The 17,180-nt window shown below is 39.5% G+C and overlaps 1 protein-coding gene across 2 annotated transcripts in view; it reads left to right on the top strand.

Moving 5' to 3' along the window:
• The first annotated feature begins 658 nt into the window (after positions 1–658).
• The window catches only part of Xpo7 (exportin 7), a 45,812-nt gene continuing 29,290 nt past the window's right edge, over positions 659–17,180 (top strand). Inside the window, exons 1-9 of one of the 2 annotated variants that reach the window (XM_041667920.1) lie at positions 659–715; positions 1,219–1,365; positions 4,029–4,122; positions 5,623–5,789; positions 6,972–7,037; positions 11,350–11,454; positions 13,040–13,205; positions 14,412–14,485; positions 16,184–16,303. In XM_041667920.1, coding sequence (XP_041523854.1) covers positions 695–715; positions 1,219–1,365; positions 4,029–4,122; positions 5,623–5,789; positions 6,972–7,037; positions 11,350–11,454; positions 13,040–13,205; positions 14,412–14,485; positions 16,184–16,303 — 960 coding nt within the window. In that variant the 5' untranslated portion in view covers positions 659–694. Of the gene's footprint in view, positions 716–1,218; positions 1,366–4,028; positions 4,123–5,622; positions 5,790–6,971; positions 7,065–11,349; positions 11,455–13,039; positions 13,206–14,411; positions 14,486–16,183; positions 16,304–17,180 lie in introns of both variants that reach the window. The other variant, XM_041667916.1, reaches the window with a different exon arrangement.

Below are 17,180 nucleotides of genomic sequence, written 5' to 3'. Positions count from 1 at the left end.
GCTGAAGCTAGAGAGAAGTAGCTGGAAGTCAGAAACAAGTGAGCCTCACTGAGACCCAGGACACTTGTTTGCTCCCTTTTGAGGATGAATGATGGTGTTTTACCCTTTGAGGGTTTCCTGGAGTGACGCTGGTGTCTACCTTCGTTGTCATTTGTTTAATGGTAAGGATTTATTCATCACATTGAATGAAATAGGAATCCTGCCCAAAGGGCAGGCATTTCGGGCCATTTCCACACCTTGTTTCAATATCACTCTTTTTATTCTTGTCTGAGTGATCACTTCTAATAGCCAGGTTTCTGAAACTACTTAACCCAAGCCTTGCTTACTACTTTTGAAAGTTCTTAAAGTCCAAACCATTCGTTGTTAAAGACTTACACATTTGCTGTTGTTTTCAGGCAGTGAAAGGGGGTAATTAAGTGTGGTTTTAACTAGTTTTCAACTTTTCCTTGAGCACAAGTAGAGTGGAAGTAGATTTGTTTGTGTCCCTTTGGTTGTAAACAAAGCACACGCCCAAATTTCTGCGTCTCTGGAACTGGTTCAAGATTTGGAGAGAAGGGTTTGTTTGGGGGCGTGTCCCTTGTCTTATCTCCAAGAAAGCAGATGCTAGGGTTGAATTTATTTTGACCCTTTCACTTTAAATGTGGAACTGAAGCAAGAATTTAAATCTATCAGAAGACTGTGCTGCACTTCAGACATGCGGGACCCAGGGAGAAAGGTGTGTGCCACATTCTCAAATGTTCTAGAAACTTTTTAGGGGTGATGTCTTTATCCATATAGGTAGCTGCAAGCTAGCAACTATTGCTCAAAAGGAAAATATTTAAAACCATGTAAAGTTCTGTGTTGCATTTAAATTATGTTTTATGTGCTTGATGTTAGCAACAATTCCTCTTCTACAATTGGTGACAAAATAAGTTTTGAATTTTTGTTTGAAATTTTTTTGGAAGAACTTAGGAAGTATGTATTTACAAGGGAAAGTATGTCATTTGTGTTTATTTCCCAGAGGAATGTCTCAAAACTGTATAGGTATTCTAGGCGTTATATCATTTTGTTTTCTAATGCTTCAAATAGAGCTACATGGTTATAAAATAAAGGTTACTTGATCTGATGAGTGGCAGTTATTGCTTCGCTGAGCATTGCTATCTCTGTCCAGGAATTCCAAGTGAGAGTGCAATAGATAGGTGATTGCCTAGACTGACATTTCTTACTGAACTCTTCCAGAGCCTGGCCCAGCTAGAGAATCTGTGCAAACAGTTGTATGAAACAACAGACACAACCACTCGGCTGCAGGCGGAGAAAGCCCTGGTTGAATTCACCAACAGCCCTGATTGCCTGAGCAAGTGCCAGCTGCTCCTCGAGAGGGGAAGTGTACGTAAGCGTTAACAAGTCCTAAAGAGTAACAAAAATTAAGTAAAATGCTCTGGTTCTAACTTTAGGGATAGACTGGGATAGTCTCTGCTCTGAGTCTAAAGGTATCTGTATCCATTTTAGTCTTGAACACTATTGTATCAATCAAATTGATAAACTCTTTACACATATTTCTGTCCTGCAGCAGATTTTATGCTTCAGTGTCACTTCCTGTCCCTTGTAGGATATAAGGGAGTACATAAGTCCTTGTTGTACATACTGTGTTCTCCTCAGCTCTTACTGCTTACTGAACAGATCTAAGAACACATCACCATGACAGTGGAAATTAAAGTGTTGTTTTGTTAGTTTTTTGAGGCAGTCTCAAAACAATATAGGGTAGCCACAAACTTGCTACGTAGCTGAACTCCTGATCCTACTGCATCTGACTCCCGCGCTAATTTAAAGTGTGACCACGTCTACCTAGGAAGTTTAGGTTTTAGAATTAGAATCCCTGACAACTGAGGCTGAAGAGGTGGATCAGTGGTTAAGAGCATAAACTGTTCTTGAAAAGGACCCAGAGCTTGCTTCCCAGCACCCATGTCTGTAGCTCTCAAATACCAGTAACTTCAGCTTTAGGGGAGTCAACACCTGGCCTGACTTTCCTTAGACAAAGGAACAGCATAACTTAAATTTTTTGTTTTGTTTTTCTCTTGTAGCCTTAGCTATCCTAGAACTCTTTTGAGCATACTATCTGAAATCAGAAATCCGCCTACTTCTGCCTCCCAAGTGCTGGGATTAAAGGCACGTGCTGCCACACCCAGTTGAATCCTGTTTTTTTTCTAGATGTGCATACCTATATTATCTTTTCTACAGATAAAAGGGAAGAAACTAAGAAAAGATACAAACAATAGCTGTTTTACTGTGAGCCTGGTGGAGGTGGAAATAGAAATGATGGTGCAATATTGTTTTCTGAACAAAAGTGTATCCCTAAAATATTTTATTATAAATACTTCAGGGGCAGTGAGTAGCTCGTGCCTCCAGTAATCGTAGCGGTGAGATAATTGCCGTGAGTTCAAGGCCAACTTTGGCAATAAAATTAGACCCTGTCTCAAAAAAAAAAAATCCAAAGTAATAATAATTTACTTCTAAAAAATATCCTTCAAGCCAAAAGAACATAAAAATGTGAAATGGCTAATTTGTTGAAAATTAAATTCTAATTGACTTACTGTTTAGTTTTCATTAGTATTGTCAAAATGTTAATGTAATAATTAAATTATAGTTGGTTAAAATCACCCTTTTTCAAACAACCTTCACTTCAGGGATCTGTTAAGTCTGGAGCATAGCCCTAGCCCCTGGCACCCATCCCAGCCCCTTGGCCTGGGAGTTGCTTTGGTCTGGACTCCAAATCCAATGCCAGGGAGAGGTCAGGACCACTCTCACAGGATATTTAGGTGGGTTCCCAGAGGAGAAACACGGGGTTCCGGGTTTGTATGTGCTCCTCGCTTTCCTGTCTCCCCGCCATGCACTCAGCACTGTATTTAATAAAACGATGGGCATTTTAATTTGGTTTGATCTGACCTGATTGTATTTCTTTGCTCCATCAGAGCCGCTCGTCTTAGGATTTTTTCCTAACAGATCTAACCCTTTTTCTAAATATTTGAAGATTACAAAGTGATGTCAGACTGAAGCTTTCTGCACATAGCATCTGCATTTTCTTGTAGTCACTGTGAACTGGTATGGAGCACATGTCTCGGGAGACATTACAACCAGCTCTTTCCTTCCTTGCTCCCAGAGCCCACATGCACTCTGAACTGTTGACTCTAGTTTCTCACTGACAGTTAACAACATAGACAGAAGCGGAATGAAAACAGTAATGTTGGATTCCTTGTATTTAATCTGTGTAGACTTCTCGGTGATTTGGCAAATCTATTAAAATTATGAATAAAACTTTACAGTAAACTGTGTTCAAGTATATGAGTACAAATCACATCCAAGTCACTTTTGTAACTTTTTTTCTGTTGTTTTACTCATTTTGCTGTTTTTGAGATAGGGTCTCCATGTATATAGCATTTAGCTATTTTGAACTCACAACTGTCCTCCTGCCTCAGCCTCCTGAGTGCTAGGATTGCAGGAATGCACCACCAACAATTTTTTTCTTAGTCTTAAGAATCTTTTTCTGCCTGGTAGTGTTATATAAAAATACTAACATGAATGGATGTCTTTAAGACTTAGTTTCATGGACAATTATTTTTGACCCTTAGCTAGATTATTTTCAATGATTCTGAATCTGTTCCTGTTGCATGATTTTATGTAAGGTCACCATACATGATTCCTCTTCATGTTATGACCAGTTGGGATGTTTTAGTGCTCTGAATCTAAAATTCTTTAAAAGCCTCACTGGAGAGTAAGATAATACTCCGTTATTCGGACCTAGTTTTTCTCAGCAATAGTTTTCTGAAGTTTACTGTAAAGCTATCATATGCATTCCCCCAGAGCAATGCTGATGGACATATGAACTATGCAGTGCAGCGGACTATTCTGTCCAATAGTTATTTTCTTTTTATTCTGCAGAAATGTCCCAAGGTGAAACTTTGTGAAACATCATTAAAACATCTCAAAACAAAAACCTGCAGCTGATTATCTGGTACACTCAATGTTCACTGTTTTTTCTACTCTTTTTCCAGTCATCCTACTCCCAGTTGCTAGCAGCTACATGCCTTACCAAGCTTGTGTCACGAACAAACAACCCACTACCATTGGAACAGCGAATAGATATTCGTAAGTACAGAACTTTCTGCTTTGTCTTAAAGAAATCTGGTTCATAATGTGCTAATAGTAACTAAATAGTTAAATAGTTGAATGTGATTAAGTGTATCTAGGATTCAGGCTTTTCCCAGAGTTCTGTAAACCATCCCTTTGGTTGCTAACACATTTCTTTATTCACTTTTTGTTTTTAGTTTGTTTTGAAGATGGGGCCTCACTGTGTACCTCAACTCCTCTTGTCTCACCTCACACCTATTAGGTTTATAGTGATGCACCACCACACCCAGCCTCTTTCATCTTTTTATTGTCACTGATACCTTAGGGAAAAAGTTGTGTTTGTTTGTGTTGTTCTTTTTTAAAAATGCAGCAAGATCCCCGCAGCAGTAGGCAGCAGAAATGCTGTAGGTCCCAAATGGTGGCAGTGGGCCATGTGGTGGCAGGCAGCGGTCTCTGGGAGCAGCCAGTCCCAGGCAGAAATGGCTGCCGGTCCCAGAGTGGTGGCCTGAACGGTGGCAGTGGCCATGTGGAGGCAGACAGCAGGCCCTGGGAGCAGCCAGTCCCAGGCAGAGACAGCTGCTGGTCTCAGAGCAGTGGTGGCGGGCCATGTGGCAGCAGGCAGTAGGCCCCAGGCAGAGACGGCTGCTGGTCCCTGAGCAATGGCTGGTTCCAGGCAGGGAGACACATGTCAGGCAGGCAGAAGACAGAAACACATGGAGAGACACGACATGCAGGGTGAGGTTGAATGTTTATTCAGGGGGTTATGGAGGAGGAGGGGTAAAGGGAGGACAGAGGGAGAGAGAGAGAGAGGGAGAGAGAGAGAAGGAAGAGGAGGAGGAGGAGAAAGAGAGAGAAGGGGGAAGCAGAGAAGTGGGGAGAGAGGCAGAAACGAAGCTGCCTCTCTGAGAGGAAGTTGAAAAAGAGAGCGAGCTCAGGCCGGAAGCTGAAGATCAGCCTGCCTCAGCGGATGGGGAGGGGAATGGGTGTGGCTTGTCTCTTAAAGGGAACAAAACCATAACAGTTTGTTTGTTTTTTCTTTTTTTAGTTTTCCAAAATAGGGTTTGGCTGTAGTTTTTAGAGCCTGTCCTGGAACTAGCTCTTGTAGACTAGGCTGACCTCGAACTCACAGAGATCCGCCTGTCTCTGCCTCCCAAGTGCTGGGATTAGAGGATTTTTTAGTTCTACATATGCAGTAGTATTTAGCCATTTAAGAGTACATTTAAGGCTGCTCTAACTTCAGATTCTTCATTATGGTGTTGTAAAATTCTAAATTCAAAGGCTTAGATCTTTTTTCTGAAAAAGAAAATCATGATTTTCGCCAGGCGGAGGTGATACACACCTCTAATCCCAGCACTTGGAGGAAGAGGCAGGCCAATGAGTTCAAGGCCAGCCTGGTCTACAGAGCTAGTTCCAGGACAGTTAGGGCTGTTACACAGAGAAACCCTATCTCGGGGTAGGAGGGAACCGACCCTCTGTATTTACAGCCTCCTTAACATGCAGACTGTTTCATTTTTGTAGGGAACTATGTGCTCAACTACCTTGCTACTCGGCCAAAGTTGGCTACTTTCGTGACACAAGCACTCATCCAGTTATACGCCAGAATCACAAAGCTGGGCTGGTTTGACTGTCAGAAGGATGACTATGTCTTCAGAAATGCAATCACAGATGTCACAAGGTTTTTACAGGTACAGTGTACTTATGTGAGAGAGAGAGTGAGTGAGTGAGTGAGTGAGTGAATGTGTGTGTGTGTGTATGCACACATGCATGCGTGTGCATGTACACGTACTATAATAGAAGTGGGGAAAACAACAGAAATAGATTTGATGCTTATCTGCATTTTTACATTGCGTAAAATATCATCTGAAATACTCCTCTCCATCTTTTTTTATCCTATGTGTGACCTTTTTTGCATTTAGCATAAATAAATCCTGTCTAAATAAATTCTGGAGATTCCTACATATTGTGTCAAGCTAAAATGCTATAAAATAATTAACTGGTATTCTACAGATGAGCATTTAGTTTGCTTCAATTGGGGGCTGTCAAGTATTCAGTAATTACCCCAGCACACACATCTTGTCACATATTGAATACATTTATCTGTCAGTGGACTCCTAACCTTGAAGCTGATCGATCAGGATAAAAGTATTTATAGCGTCCAAAGATATTTCCAAATAATCTTCAAAAGAGTTCAGTTTTTAAGAGTACCCTCTTTTTATCTCATCCCTATAAGCTAAGCATTTTTGTTTTTAATAACTTAGTAGGTCTACAGAGAAACCCTGTTTTGAAAAACAAAAAAATAATAATAATTAGTAGCATTGTTTGAGTTATGGATGAGACAGAACAAACTATGTTAATTTACTGCTTTATTTGTTCTTTCTGTGTAATATACATAGGTAATTAACTGCAGAGACCAGTAGAGAGAGGGCTTTGATCTCCCTGGGACTGGAGGAGTTACAGGTGGTTTTGAGCCTCCATGTGGGTGCTGGGTTTGAACCCAGGTTCTCTGGAAAACTGCTGAGCCATCTCTCCAGTCCCCCTCTTTACCTTTTTCTTAATGTTATAAAAGAAATCCCCTTTAAAACTTGGTTATGTATTTGGGATTTGCCTAAAGATATGCTTTGCAGTTTCCTTTTCAATAATTTTTATGCTGTGGTGCTTTGGAGCACTTCCATTAAAACATTAATAAGTTTAAATGCAGCAGTCTTTATGGAAGGTGGTTTTTATTTTCCATAAGGCAGCAGGTTGAAACTATTTTCGTGCTGCCTTCTCTATGCAGTTTTCCTAGTGCAAAGACTCTGTAATTAAATAGTATGAGTGCATTGCAGAGGCAGGCCATGCCAACTTTCTCCTGTGCATTTTCTTACTAGGACAGTGTTGAGTACTGCATCATTGGCGTCACAATTTTATCTCAGCTCACCAATGAAATTAATCAAGTAAGTGCTACAGCCTTCCTTATTGAAGTAAGTGACACATTTTTTTCCTTAATATTGGTGCTTTCTGCTGTGTGTGGGGTGATGTTTTTTGGCAGTTGTGTGCTTTTGCGGTAAGTGATTAATGCCTTTTTTAAACAAAATAGATTCATTTGGTTTTCCTCTGTAAATGCAGTCCACATCACTCTTTTTTAATCAGCCTGCTTCTGAGATCACCAGTACTCTCCCATATCAGTTTTTCTGATAATATCAGTGTACTTTTTAGGATGAGAATGATGTCATCTAAAGCTATAACAGAATGTGGGAAGCTAAGGAAAGCGAATCATTATGAGTTTAAGGCTGGCCTGGGCTATGTATTAAGATTAAAAAGAAAGGAAATAACTTCCTTATGCTAGTGAAAGAGTTTAATTATAAAATAGCAATGTTAAAAGTGAAATCAGTGTCATGCTTGTGGCCCATCTGCTCCTGTATACATTATTATCTGCTAAAGGTATTTAAAAATCAGGAAGTGGTGGCGTGTGCCTTTAATCCCAGCACTCAGGAGGCAGAGGCAGACGGTTCTCTGTGAGTTTCAGGACAAGCTCCACAGCTACAGAGAGAAAAGCCCTGTTTCAAACTCCCTCACATCACACCACTCTCACTCCTCCCCCCCTCAAAAAAAAAAATTTTCAGTTCCCAAGTTTAGGGTTGTTGCTCAATGGTAAAGTGCTTTTCTGGGGCATGCATCAAGCCACACCGTCCAGGCCTGGTGATGCATTTCTATAAATCCCAGCACATAGTAGGTGTAGACAGGGTGATCAGAGTTTAAGGCCAACCTGGACTAGATACCCTGTCTCCAAAAAATAGATAATATAAAATACAATTTTAAAAATATAAGTGAATATAAGTTTCCATGTATTACTACTAAAGATCTTGCTGGTGTTCTTTTGGAGTGAATAAAATGTTCCTTTTCCAGTTATTCTTTCAAGTAGCCATTGATGTCACCAAGTATTACAGAGGAAACACCAGTGGTTGTTTTCTTCCCCTTTTTTTTTCTTTTTCTTTTCACTTTTTTTCCCATTTTTGCTCTGGCTAATATCATTTTGGTTGTTTGCTTCTATATTTAGCTAGAATTTTATAATTATTGAATAAGTCAGTATTGATATTAGTTGTAACATCTCACATTAAGTTGCCAGCATATTAATTACATTGGCATTGCCATTGCTATTGCTAATAATTATGCAGATGTTTTATTAACCCTGAGAACTTTTGAATGAATTGGTGCTCTTTTAATGCTCTAGATTATAGCTTGCTCAGATTGGGAGTCTATATTGTATTAGATGGAGTTGCCATTATGAGCAGTAGTTACAAAGTATAAATAGCTTAGACTTTCAAGTAACTATGATAGGCCTGCCACCATTCTAAGCTCTAGAATGAAAATGTGCTGATTTTATTCTCAACAATCTTGTGAGGTGGGTATTATAACTGTCCCATTTTCTGGATAAGAAGACTGATACATGATAATTTGTCTACAGTTTCACAGTTACTATCTAAAGATAGTCTTATACCAGATCCTGTGTTGCTAACAACAGAATGTTCAACCACTGTTACCTGTACAGTAAAGAGAGCATCCATTAACCAAATACAAAAACCATAGGCTTAATGTTCTCTCAAAGCTCGCTCCCCACCCTCTAAATAACATGAAGGTTAGTATTTAACAAAAAGGTTTTCATCGGGCGGTGGTGGTGCACACCTTTAATGCCAGCACTTGGGATGCAGAGGTCTCTGTGAATTCAAGGCCAGCCTGGGCTACAGAGCAAGTGCCAGGACAGGCCCTTGCTACACAGAGAAACCCTGTCTTGAAAAAAAAAGAATTTAAGAAAAAAAATCTTTTTTCCTGTGTTTTACTTAAGTGATTGGGATGTGGCATGGACCATATGGTGACCATTGCTGCTCAACAAAGTTCTGTCATTTCAACTTTGCCGAGCACAGTTAATTCTCCAGCACCCTTTTACTTTTGTTTTTAATGATTGTCACTATTATACCTTTCCCTTTGGCAAATTTTGTGTAGACTTCGGTGAAGGATAATAATACATACAATGGTAGACTTTTTAAACAAAGTAATTCTTTGGGAAAAATTCCCAACACCTTGGAACCATATAGCATGATAACTTTGCCTAGTCCCATTCAAGTTAACAGCTTATAAGTAACATATGCTTGGTATTTGATGATCAAGATTTATAAATTCCTAAAGCCTGCTCATGTTCAGAGTAGTGTTTGTCTAGCTTCTTTGCTCACTTTTAAATTTTAGCTATTTGGATAAACTAAGAAACTACAATATTCTATAAGGAGTGTCTGATCCCAAAATGCCTTCATCATGTAAGACATACACAGCACAGTGGTATGGACAGTAGAATTGGAATATTTTGAACTTTAGTTAGCCGATCAGGGGCTTGAAGAAGGTACCTGCTTACCAAAAAGGAGACAAATTCTTATTTCTGGGTGGGGAATTTGTGGCCCTGCCTATTGTCAAGGTCAATGCTAGATTCCTCAAGCCACACCCCAGCTTCTACACGCAACTATAGAGTTTAAAAGATGGCAGCCTATGGACTCACCCACAAATCCTGTCTGTCTCCTACTCCATACATCTTCTTTGGGACCTAAACCCCCAGCAAAGCTGGTCACTGGCAGAAGTGATGGACATAGCTCCATGGTAGAGGGCTTACCTACAGGCACAGGGCCCTAAATTCAGTTGCCGGTACTGGTGGGGTTGGGGGATGAGGCAGTAGATGAAAATGGGCTTGACGTAGGTAACATTTTTTTTTTCTTTTTTTTGGTTTTTCAAGACAGGGTTTCTCTGTGGCTTTGGAGCCTGTCCTGGAACTAGCTCTTTGGTTTTTTGAGACAGGGTTTCTCTGTGGTTTTGGGGCCTGTCCTGGAACTAGCTCTTGTAGACCAGGCTGGTCTCGAACTCACAGAGATCCGCCCGCCTCTGCCTCCCAAGTGCTGGGATTAAAGGCGTGCGCCACCACCGCCGGGCTGGTAACATGTTTTTTATGATCACTACAACAGTATAGTACTATGTATGTATAAAATTTAGCAATGACATGGCATGGTGGCACACACCTGTAGTCCAAGAACTAGGGAGGACTGGTGGATCTCTGCGAGGTCAAGGCCAGCCATGTCTACATCTACAGAACAAGTTCTAAGGCATCCAGGGTTACATAGTGAGACCCTGTCTCAAAAACAAAGAAAAAGCATAGCTTCATCATGTAAGACATACACAGCACAGTGGTATGGACAGTAGAGTTGGAATATTTTGAACTTTAAGTAATTTTCCGTTATTTATTGGTTGGCACATTCAAATCAGAAAGTACACTTTTCTTTACCATTCCTGTTTGAACCTAGAGATGGCATTTGAAGGTTTGCTATATGACTCTTCAGTGTGACTGAAACAAATGTACCCCTCTTGGATGTGTTGACCAGTAAATCAAAGAAATTTAAGTTTCAATAAGTATCTAGACTACAAATACTATAGACAACCTTAATTCTTTTATTCTACTGTTGAGTGTCTACTACGTGTTAAAAATGCAAGATATACTATTCTATAGCAGCTGAAAAAAACAGTGGAATGAGAGACCCTTAGAACCATTTAAGATCTCATTTCCAGAGCTGGAAAGATGACTCAGAGGTAAGGAGCAGTGGCTGCTCTTCCAGAGGTCCCGAGTTAGATTCCCAGCAGAATTAAATTCCCAGTAGCCATATGGTGGCTCACAGCCATCTCAGAGGGATCTGGTGCCCTCTTCTGGAATAAAGGCATACTTGCAGATAGAGCACGCATACATTAAAATAAATAAATAATTTTTTTAAATCATTTCTATGTTGAAATAGGTTAGAGAATGAAGTGAGGCCACAGGTCATTCATTTATTTTCAAGTTCATGGCCATTAGTGACTGTTTTGTAATTGGGCAGTTGTTTCAGCCTTGATGATTTAACTTACCAAAGCCCAATCTTGCTGCTCTGTCTGGTTTTGTAGCTAAGCCACAATACAATGTGACAGTAAGTGCTGGCTATAAATACTGACAGTTTGTGTAGTTTTGCTTTTTCTCTATACCCTAGAGAGAAATGATCATGGTGGCCACGAGCAACACTCCCACACACCCCATTCTTCATATCTTCCTAGATCTGATTTAACAATAATTTAAGCTATAAAATGAATTTTGTTTTTATATTTGCATTATTGGAAATCCTTCTGGTTTATTTGAAGTCTACATGAACCACCCTCTATCTAGGAATTAATTTTAAAACTTGCATTGGCTTATTCTTTTCTACACAGGCAGACACCACCCATCCTTTAACCAAACACAGAAAAATAGCCTCTTCTTTTCGAGACTCGTCACTGTTTGATATCTTCACACTTTCCTGCAATTTACTAAAACAGGTATGGTTATATTCAGTCCTAATTCCTGTTCCCTTCTCAAGAGTAAGAGTGGGTGGGATATGTTAGAGATCATCTGACTGAGACCATCATCTCTCACATTACACACATCTGGAGGAAAAACAATTAGCCAGGTTGATCACTGACTAAGAGGAAGGATTGCATGGTTTCCCCTATTTAAACGCTATTCATCTAGGTGAAAAGCAGTAAGTGAACATTTATTCCTTGTTCCTGTCTTCAAGGAATCTAGTTTACTATAAAGTTGGAAATTTGTTACTCTATGGCCACATAAAATGTTTCTATACAGAATGGAAACCTGTTAGCTTTATGGTGTTTAAGATTCTTAAGTGTTCTGTAAGCAGGTTCAGACTACATTGTTACCATATAAAACTATGTGACTCTCTGTCCCCTGCTGAGTTAAAAGAAGCAAATAAACAAGCAACATCTGTAAAGAAGAGTAGGTTTTGAATTTTTCAGCATCCTCTTAGATTTAATAACCTAAAGGGGTAGACAGTATCATATAAGGGAATTATCTGCTTTAAATAGAGAACTGATTTTAATTTCATCCATTTATAGCATTAAATTTAATTTAAAAAGTTAGGTAGACTACTTACCATGCTTGAGAGCCTGAGTACAATCCCCATTGTCACAGAAAATGGTAAGCCTGTCACGATGCAATATGCCTAGGCTACAGAATCAAAGATTAAGGAAGGGAGCAGGGAGAGTCCTACTCATGTGTAACAGTGGTCAGGTGGCTTTTTCAACATGGGAAGTACTTGAAGATAGCCTTTGGGTTTTTAGGTTCACTTTTATGTATTTGTATTCTCATTTTCTGATATTTCCCAATTTTAGCTCTAGAAACAAATTTATTTCCTTTCTGTTGCCCCCATTAACAACACCCATCATTTACTCACTTGACTATACTCCAGATTTATAAACATTCCATTGTCCAGCACCTTGCTGGACAAAGCTCTGACATCTGAGAGAAATAGCTTTTGAGAAAACTAAGGATCAAATTCTTCTTCACGCTATCAGAAATAATTAGCCAGCTCGTCACTGAGGGCCAGCTAGTAGATCCTTGGAAACTGTTACCACAGATACTTAAGGACTGGTATCTAGCTATAAGTCTGCAGATATGTAATATACAGGAGAAATTTTTTTTTTAATTCTCATTAGAAAAGTGTTTGATAATGATAGTTTTACAAAGAGAAGGGAATTGTAAATCTTACTCTGAACTCTATCCACATTTTAAATAAACCACACTTAGAAATACTAAGATTGCAGACCCAAACACCACATCTTGTATTGCTTTAGGATTTTCTCAGTGGCCATTGTGACTACCTATGAAAAAGAAGTATTAACCAGGGGATTTCTCTAAATATCAATTTCATATTTTTACATATGTTAATACTAAAAGAGTAGATTTTTTTTTCATGATAACATTGTTAATAAAAGTGCAACATCTTTCTGGAGTGAAAATATTTACTGTGCTAAAGTAGGGCCCTCCTTTTCCAGCTTAGCAGCCTGCTTCTGAAGCAGGGGAAAGAGAAGTGTTTGGAGTTCATTCATTGTGTGAAAATTTTTCCAGGCATCAGGAAAGAACCTGAACTTGAATGATGAAAGTCAGCATGGCTTGCTGATGCAGCTGCTCAAACTCACCCATAACTGTCTGAACTTTGATTTCATCGGCACATCTACTGATGAGTCCTCAGATGACCTGTGTACAGTTCAGATCCCCACCAGCTGGAGATCAGGTAACAGAGAACTCCAACCTAAGTCTAAGCCTGCCTGCCCTGTGTCTGTAGGATAATCCAGAGAGGCCCTGTAATTCTTGATTTACTTTGAACAAAACTTAGTGTTTTTATGCCTTTGTTTACAACATGGTAAGAATTCATAGAGGAGTCTTTATGGTTTATTTGAAACAGGGTTTCTCTGTGTAACAGTACTGGCTGTCCTGGAACTCGCTTTGTAAACCAGACTGGCCTCAAGCTCACTGAGAGCTGCCTGCCTGTACCTCCCAAGTACTGGAATTAAAGGCATGCACTACTACTGCCTAGCTCATAGAAGAGTCTTATAAGATTCCCCCAAGCATAAGAGAACTTAGAATTACTGAACATCAGACTCTTGGGTGTTTGTTTTTTTAATTTTATGTATATGTGTGTTTTGCTTACACGTTTTTCTGTAAACCACTTGAGTGTCTGGTGCCCTCAGGGGCCACAAGAGGATATTGGATTTGCAAGAATGGAGTTACAGACAATTGTGAGCCACCATGTGGGTGCTGGGAACCAAACTCAAGTCTCTGGAAGAAGTGCTCTTAACTGTTTAGCCATCTCTCAAGCACTCACTTCAGTTACTTAAAAACAAGATTTCATAAAGTGTCACTTACCTGTGGTCATCCTACTTGAGGCAGGAAGATCCCAGGTTCAAGGCCACCATGTACATGGCAAGACCCAATCTTAAACAAACAAATAAAAAATAGCTCTGGAGAGATGGCTCAGCAGTTAAGAGCACTGCCTGTTCTTCCAGAGGTCCTGAGTTCAATTCCCAGCAAACACGTGATGACACATAACCATCTGTAGTAACATCTGTCACCTTCTTCTGGCCTGCAGGCATACATGCAGACAGAACACTTTGTACATAATAAATAAGTAAATAAATAAAACCTTAAATAAAATAAAAGAATTTCAATGTGTGTGTTTTTTTTTTCCTAAGGACAAACTGTGGGTTAAGATTAATAGGGGTTCTTTCAGAGTCAAAAGGATAAAAACTTCATAGAAGAGTCAAAATCAGTGCCTAACCTAAAGGGGAAAAAAGAAAACAAATCTCACTAGTTTATCACTTTCTAAGAAAATAGATATTTTTGGACAAATAATCAGAAGATTATGGCCCATAATATATAATGCTGGGAAAAGTAGACTTGTGCAACCATGGTAAAGTCATATCCTTTGTATTTTCCCTAGCATTCTTAGACTCTTCAACTCTACAGCTGTTTTTTGACCTGTATCATTCCATCCCTCCCTCATTCTCACCTTTGGTAAGTCAGAACCACGGTTTCTAAAGCAAATGTGTTCTAGAAAGTAGCATTGGTAAATAATCTTTAGGTCTGTTTTGTTTTGCAAAATCATAGAAATAAACCAAACATGATGGCTAGACGATCATTGTGAGTTCAAAGATAGCCTTGTCTACATACCAAGCTCAAGGACAGCCAGGGCTATATAGAAAAACCCTGGAATTGTTTTTGGTGTTTTGGTTTGGGTTTTTATTGTTTTGTTTTGTTTTTTATCTGGGGGGGGTGGTAGTGGTAGAAATATAGCATAGGTGTACATTATGTACGTTATGTACCCAGCATGCTGATGCTGAGGTCATAACCTAAAAGTTCTAGCAGCAGAGTCTTGATTGTTTTTAACTCGTCCTGTCTTGTCAGGTTATAGCTAACTGTCAAGCTCTTTCTGTCCTGTCTGTAACCCTAGTTAACACCACAGGCTAGTATGTGAGATATTGATACTTGTCTAGCTACACATTGAGACTGGCATAGGACGATTTTTAAATCCTTCAGGCACTTCTGTAATCCAGGCACTTGGAGACCACTGTATTGGGGATTTAAAATCATCCTATCTTCCACATACCAAATTTGAGGGAAAGAAGAAAAGAAAGTCTCTGAGGCCAGAGTTGCATATTGATAAATGATAAACTGAAAGGCCTTTCTCCCAAAAAGAATTGGGATCATATCTAGCATTAACATACCTTAAATCACAAGATTATTCAAGTTCTAAAGCCTCATTGGTCTGGAGATTTTGGACTTAAATAATATTCTACATGAAATATACATAGGAACACAGTCAAGTAAGTAATGGAGGATCTGGATGGTGTTTCTGCAGTAGATCACTCTCCTGGTCATTGTACTTTTCCAAACTAACACAGGTCTTCCCTTTAGCATAAATATAAATTCAGTGTATGTGTATCCTTAAGTCACTTCAGAAAAAGGAAGCACAGTCCAGAGGGGTAGTCAGTGAAAACACTGTTTATAGTTGAGCATACTCACAGTGACCCAACAAGGCATGGTGACATGTGCCCTTTACAGCTGGTGGGAATACAGGCCTGGGAGAGCTCAGCCTATATACTAGGAGACAGCTATACAGCAAACACTGTGGCAGTTTATAGAAGAACTGCTTGTTTGTAGTCCAGCCAGAGGGTTGAAAGGAGAGCATCTTTGTCTTTCTACCTTCTGACCTCCCTAGTGCTTCTCTGGCTGAAGCCAGCCCAAAGCAAAAGCAACAGCTGTGCTACTGCTAATATCCCTCTTCCTGGGAATGCAACATGCAGAAAAGACCAGAAACTAGATATAGAAAGACGGACAACAAAAAATTAGCACAGTGGGAAAGAGAAGAAAACTTTTTTTTTCAGGGTATAGATTTGACATGATTATTTTGTCATATAGTTCTGTGAGCAGAACTTGCTTTTATTAAGACAAAAATAATCTAAACCTCAAGCTTTATTGAAGCAATAAATTACTTGACATTTTTTGTGGCTTAAATAAATATATAAGAAAGAATCAAAGAGTGATTAGAATAATCAAAGATACTAAGAAGAATTTCCAAGCTGAATGTAGCCATGGGCCTTGCTCTGATGAATTTGGATTGGATGTTTCTTTCTTTGATAAAGCTAATGAATATTGTAGGAGGCTATGGCTGGCCGTCTTACTAAGTGTTTCTGTGCTATGCCTTGCTTGCAGGTATTGTCCTGCTTAGTACAGATTGCCTCAGTCCGGAGATCCCTATTTAACAATGCTGAGAGGGCCAAGTTTCTCTCTCATCTCGTTGATGGTGTTAAACGAATACTGGAAAATCCACAGGTAAGGTTTCTGAGAATGTGTGTATACACTGAATACATGTATGACTGAAATCTGAAGGAAGATTATCAAGAGCTACACATGGCAGGAATCCCAGGAAGCAGCATAGTCTGACTTCTGAAGATGTGTGGATAGTTGTGGGTGCATTTGCTGCAGAGAGGAACATGGGTCCTATAGCTCTAGAATACATGGGAAGAGGTCATTAGATACAAGCCAGCAGAGGTGGAACCAGCAATTCTTACTTCCTCAAGAAATTAAGAATCTAAAGATTGGTTTTGTTTCTCAGTGTTTAATATTGACATGAGTAACCTAACATAGAAGGCTATCTTTTGGTGGGAAGGGAAGTATTTCTTTTTCAAAGATACAATCTAGCCGGGCGATGGTGGCACACGCCTTTAATCCCAGCACTCGGAAGGCAGAGGCAGGCGGATCTCTGTGAGTTCGAGACCAGCCTGGTCTACAGAGCTAGTTCCAGGACAGGCTCCAAAGCCACAGAGAAACCCTGTCTCGAAAAACCAAAAAAAAAAAAAAAAAAAGATACAATCTATAATTCGATGAATTTTCTTTTCTCTCTTTTTTCCCCCAAAATTCATGTAATAACCACTTTTCTTTCAAGTATTCTCTATAATTGGGAAAAGAAATTCTAGAAACAGTGTACTTTAAAATATACTTAAACTGTTTAAAATGCCTTTTTTTTTTTCAACAAACTGTATTAAGACTTACTTTGTGGCATGATTTTGTATATGAACAAAACAAAGTTTCTGCCCTGATCATTAATAAAGAATAGTAAGCCGGGCGGTGGTGGCGCACGCCTTTAATCCTAGCACTCGGGAGGCAGAGGCAGGCGGATCTCTGTGAGTTCGAGGCCAGCCTGGTCTAC

This window comes from Microtus oregoni, unplaced genomic scaffold (assembly GCF_018167655.1).
Source record: "Microtus oregoni isolate MIOR12 unplaced genomic scaffold, Mior012 000001F_ref0000356, whole genome shotgun sequence".
In the NCBI taxonomy this organism is placed as follows: domain Eukaryota; kingdom Metazoa; phylum Chordata; class Mammalia; order Rodentia; family Cricetidae; genus Microtus; species Microtus oregoni.
Note: the sequence above shows the minus strand (reverse complement) of the source record. Positions and strands in the feature narration are given on the sequence as shown.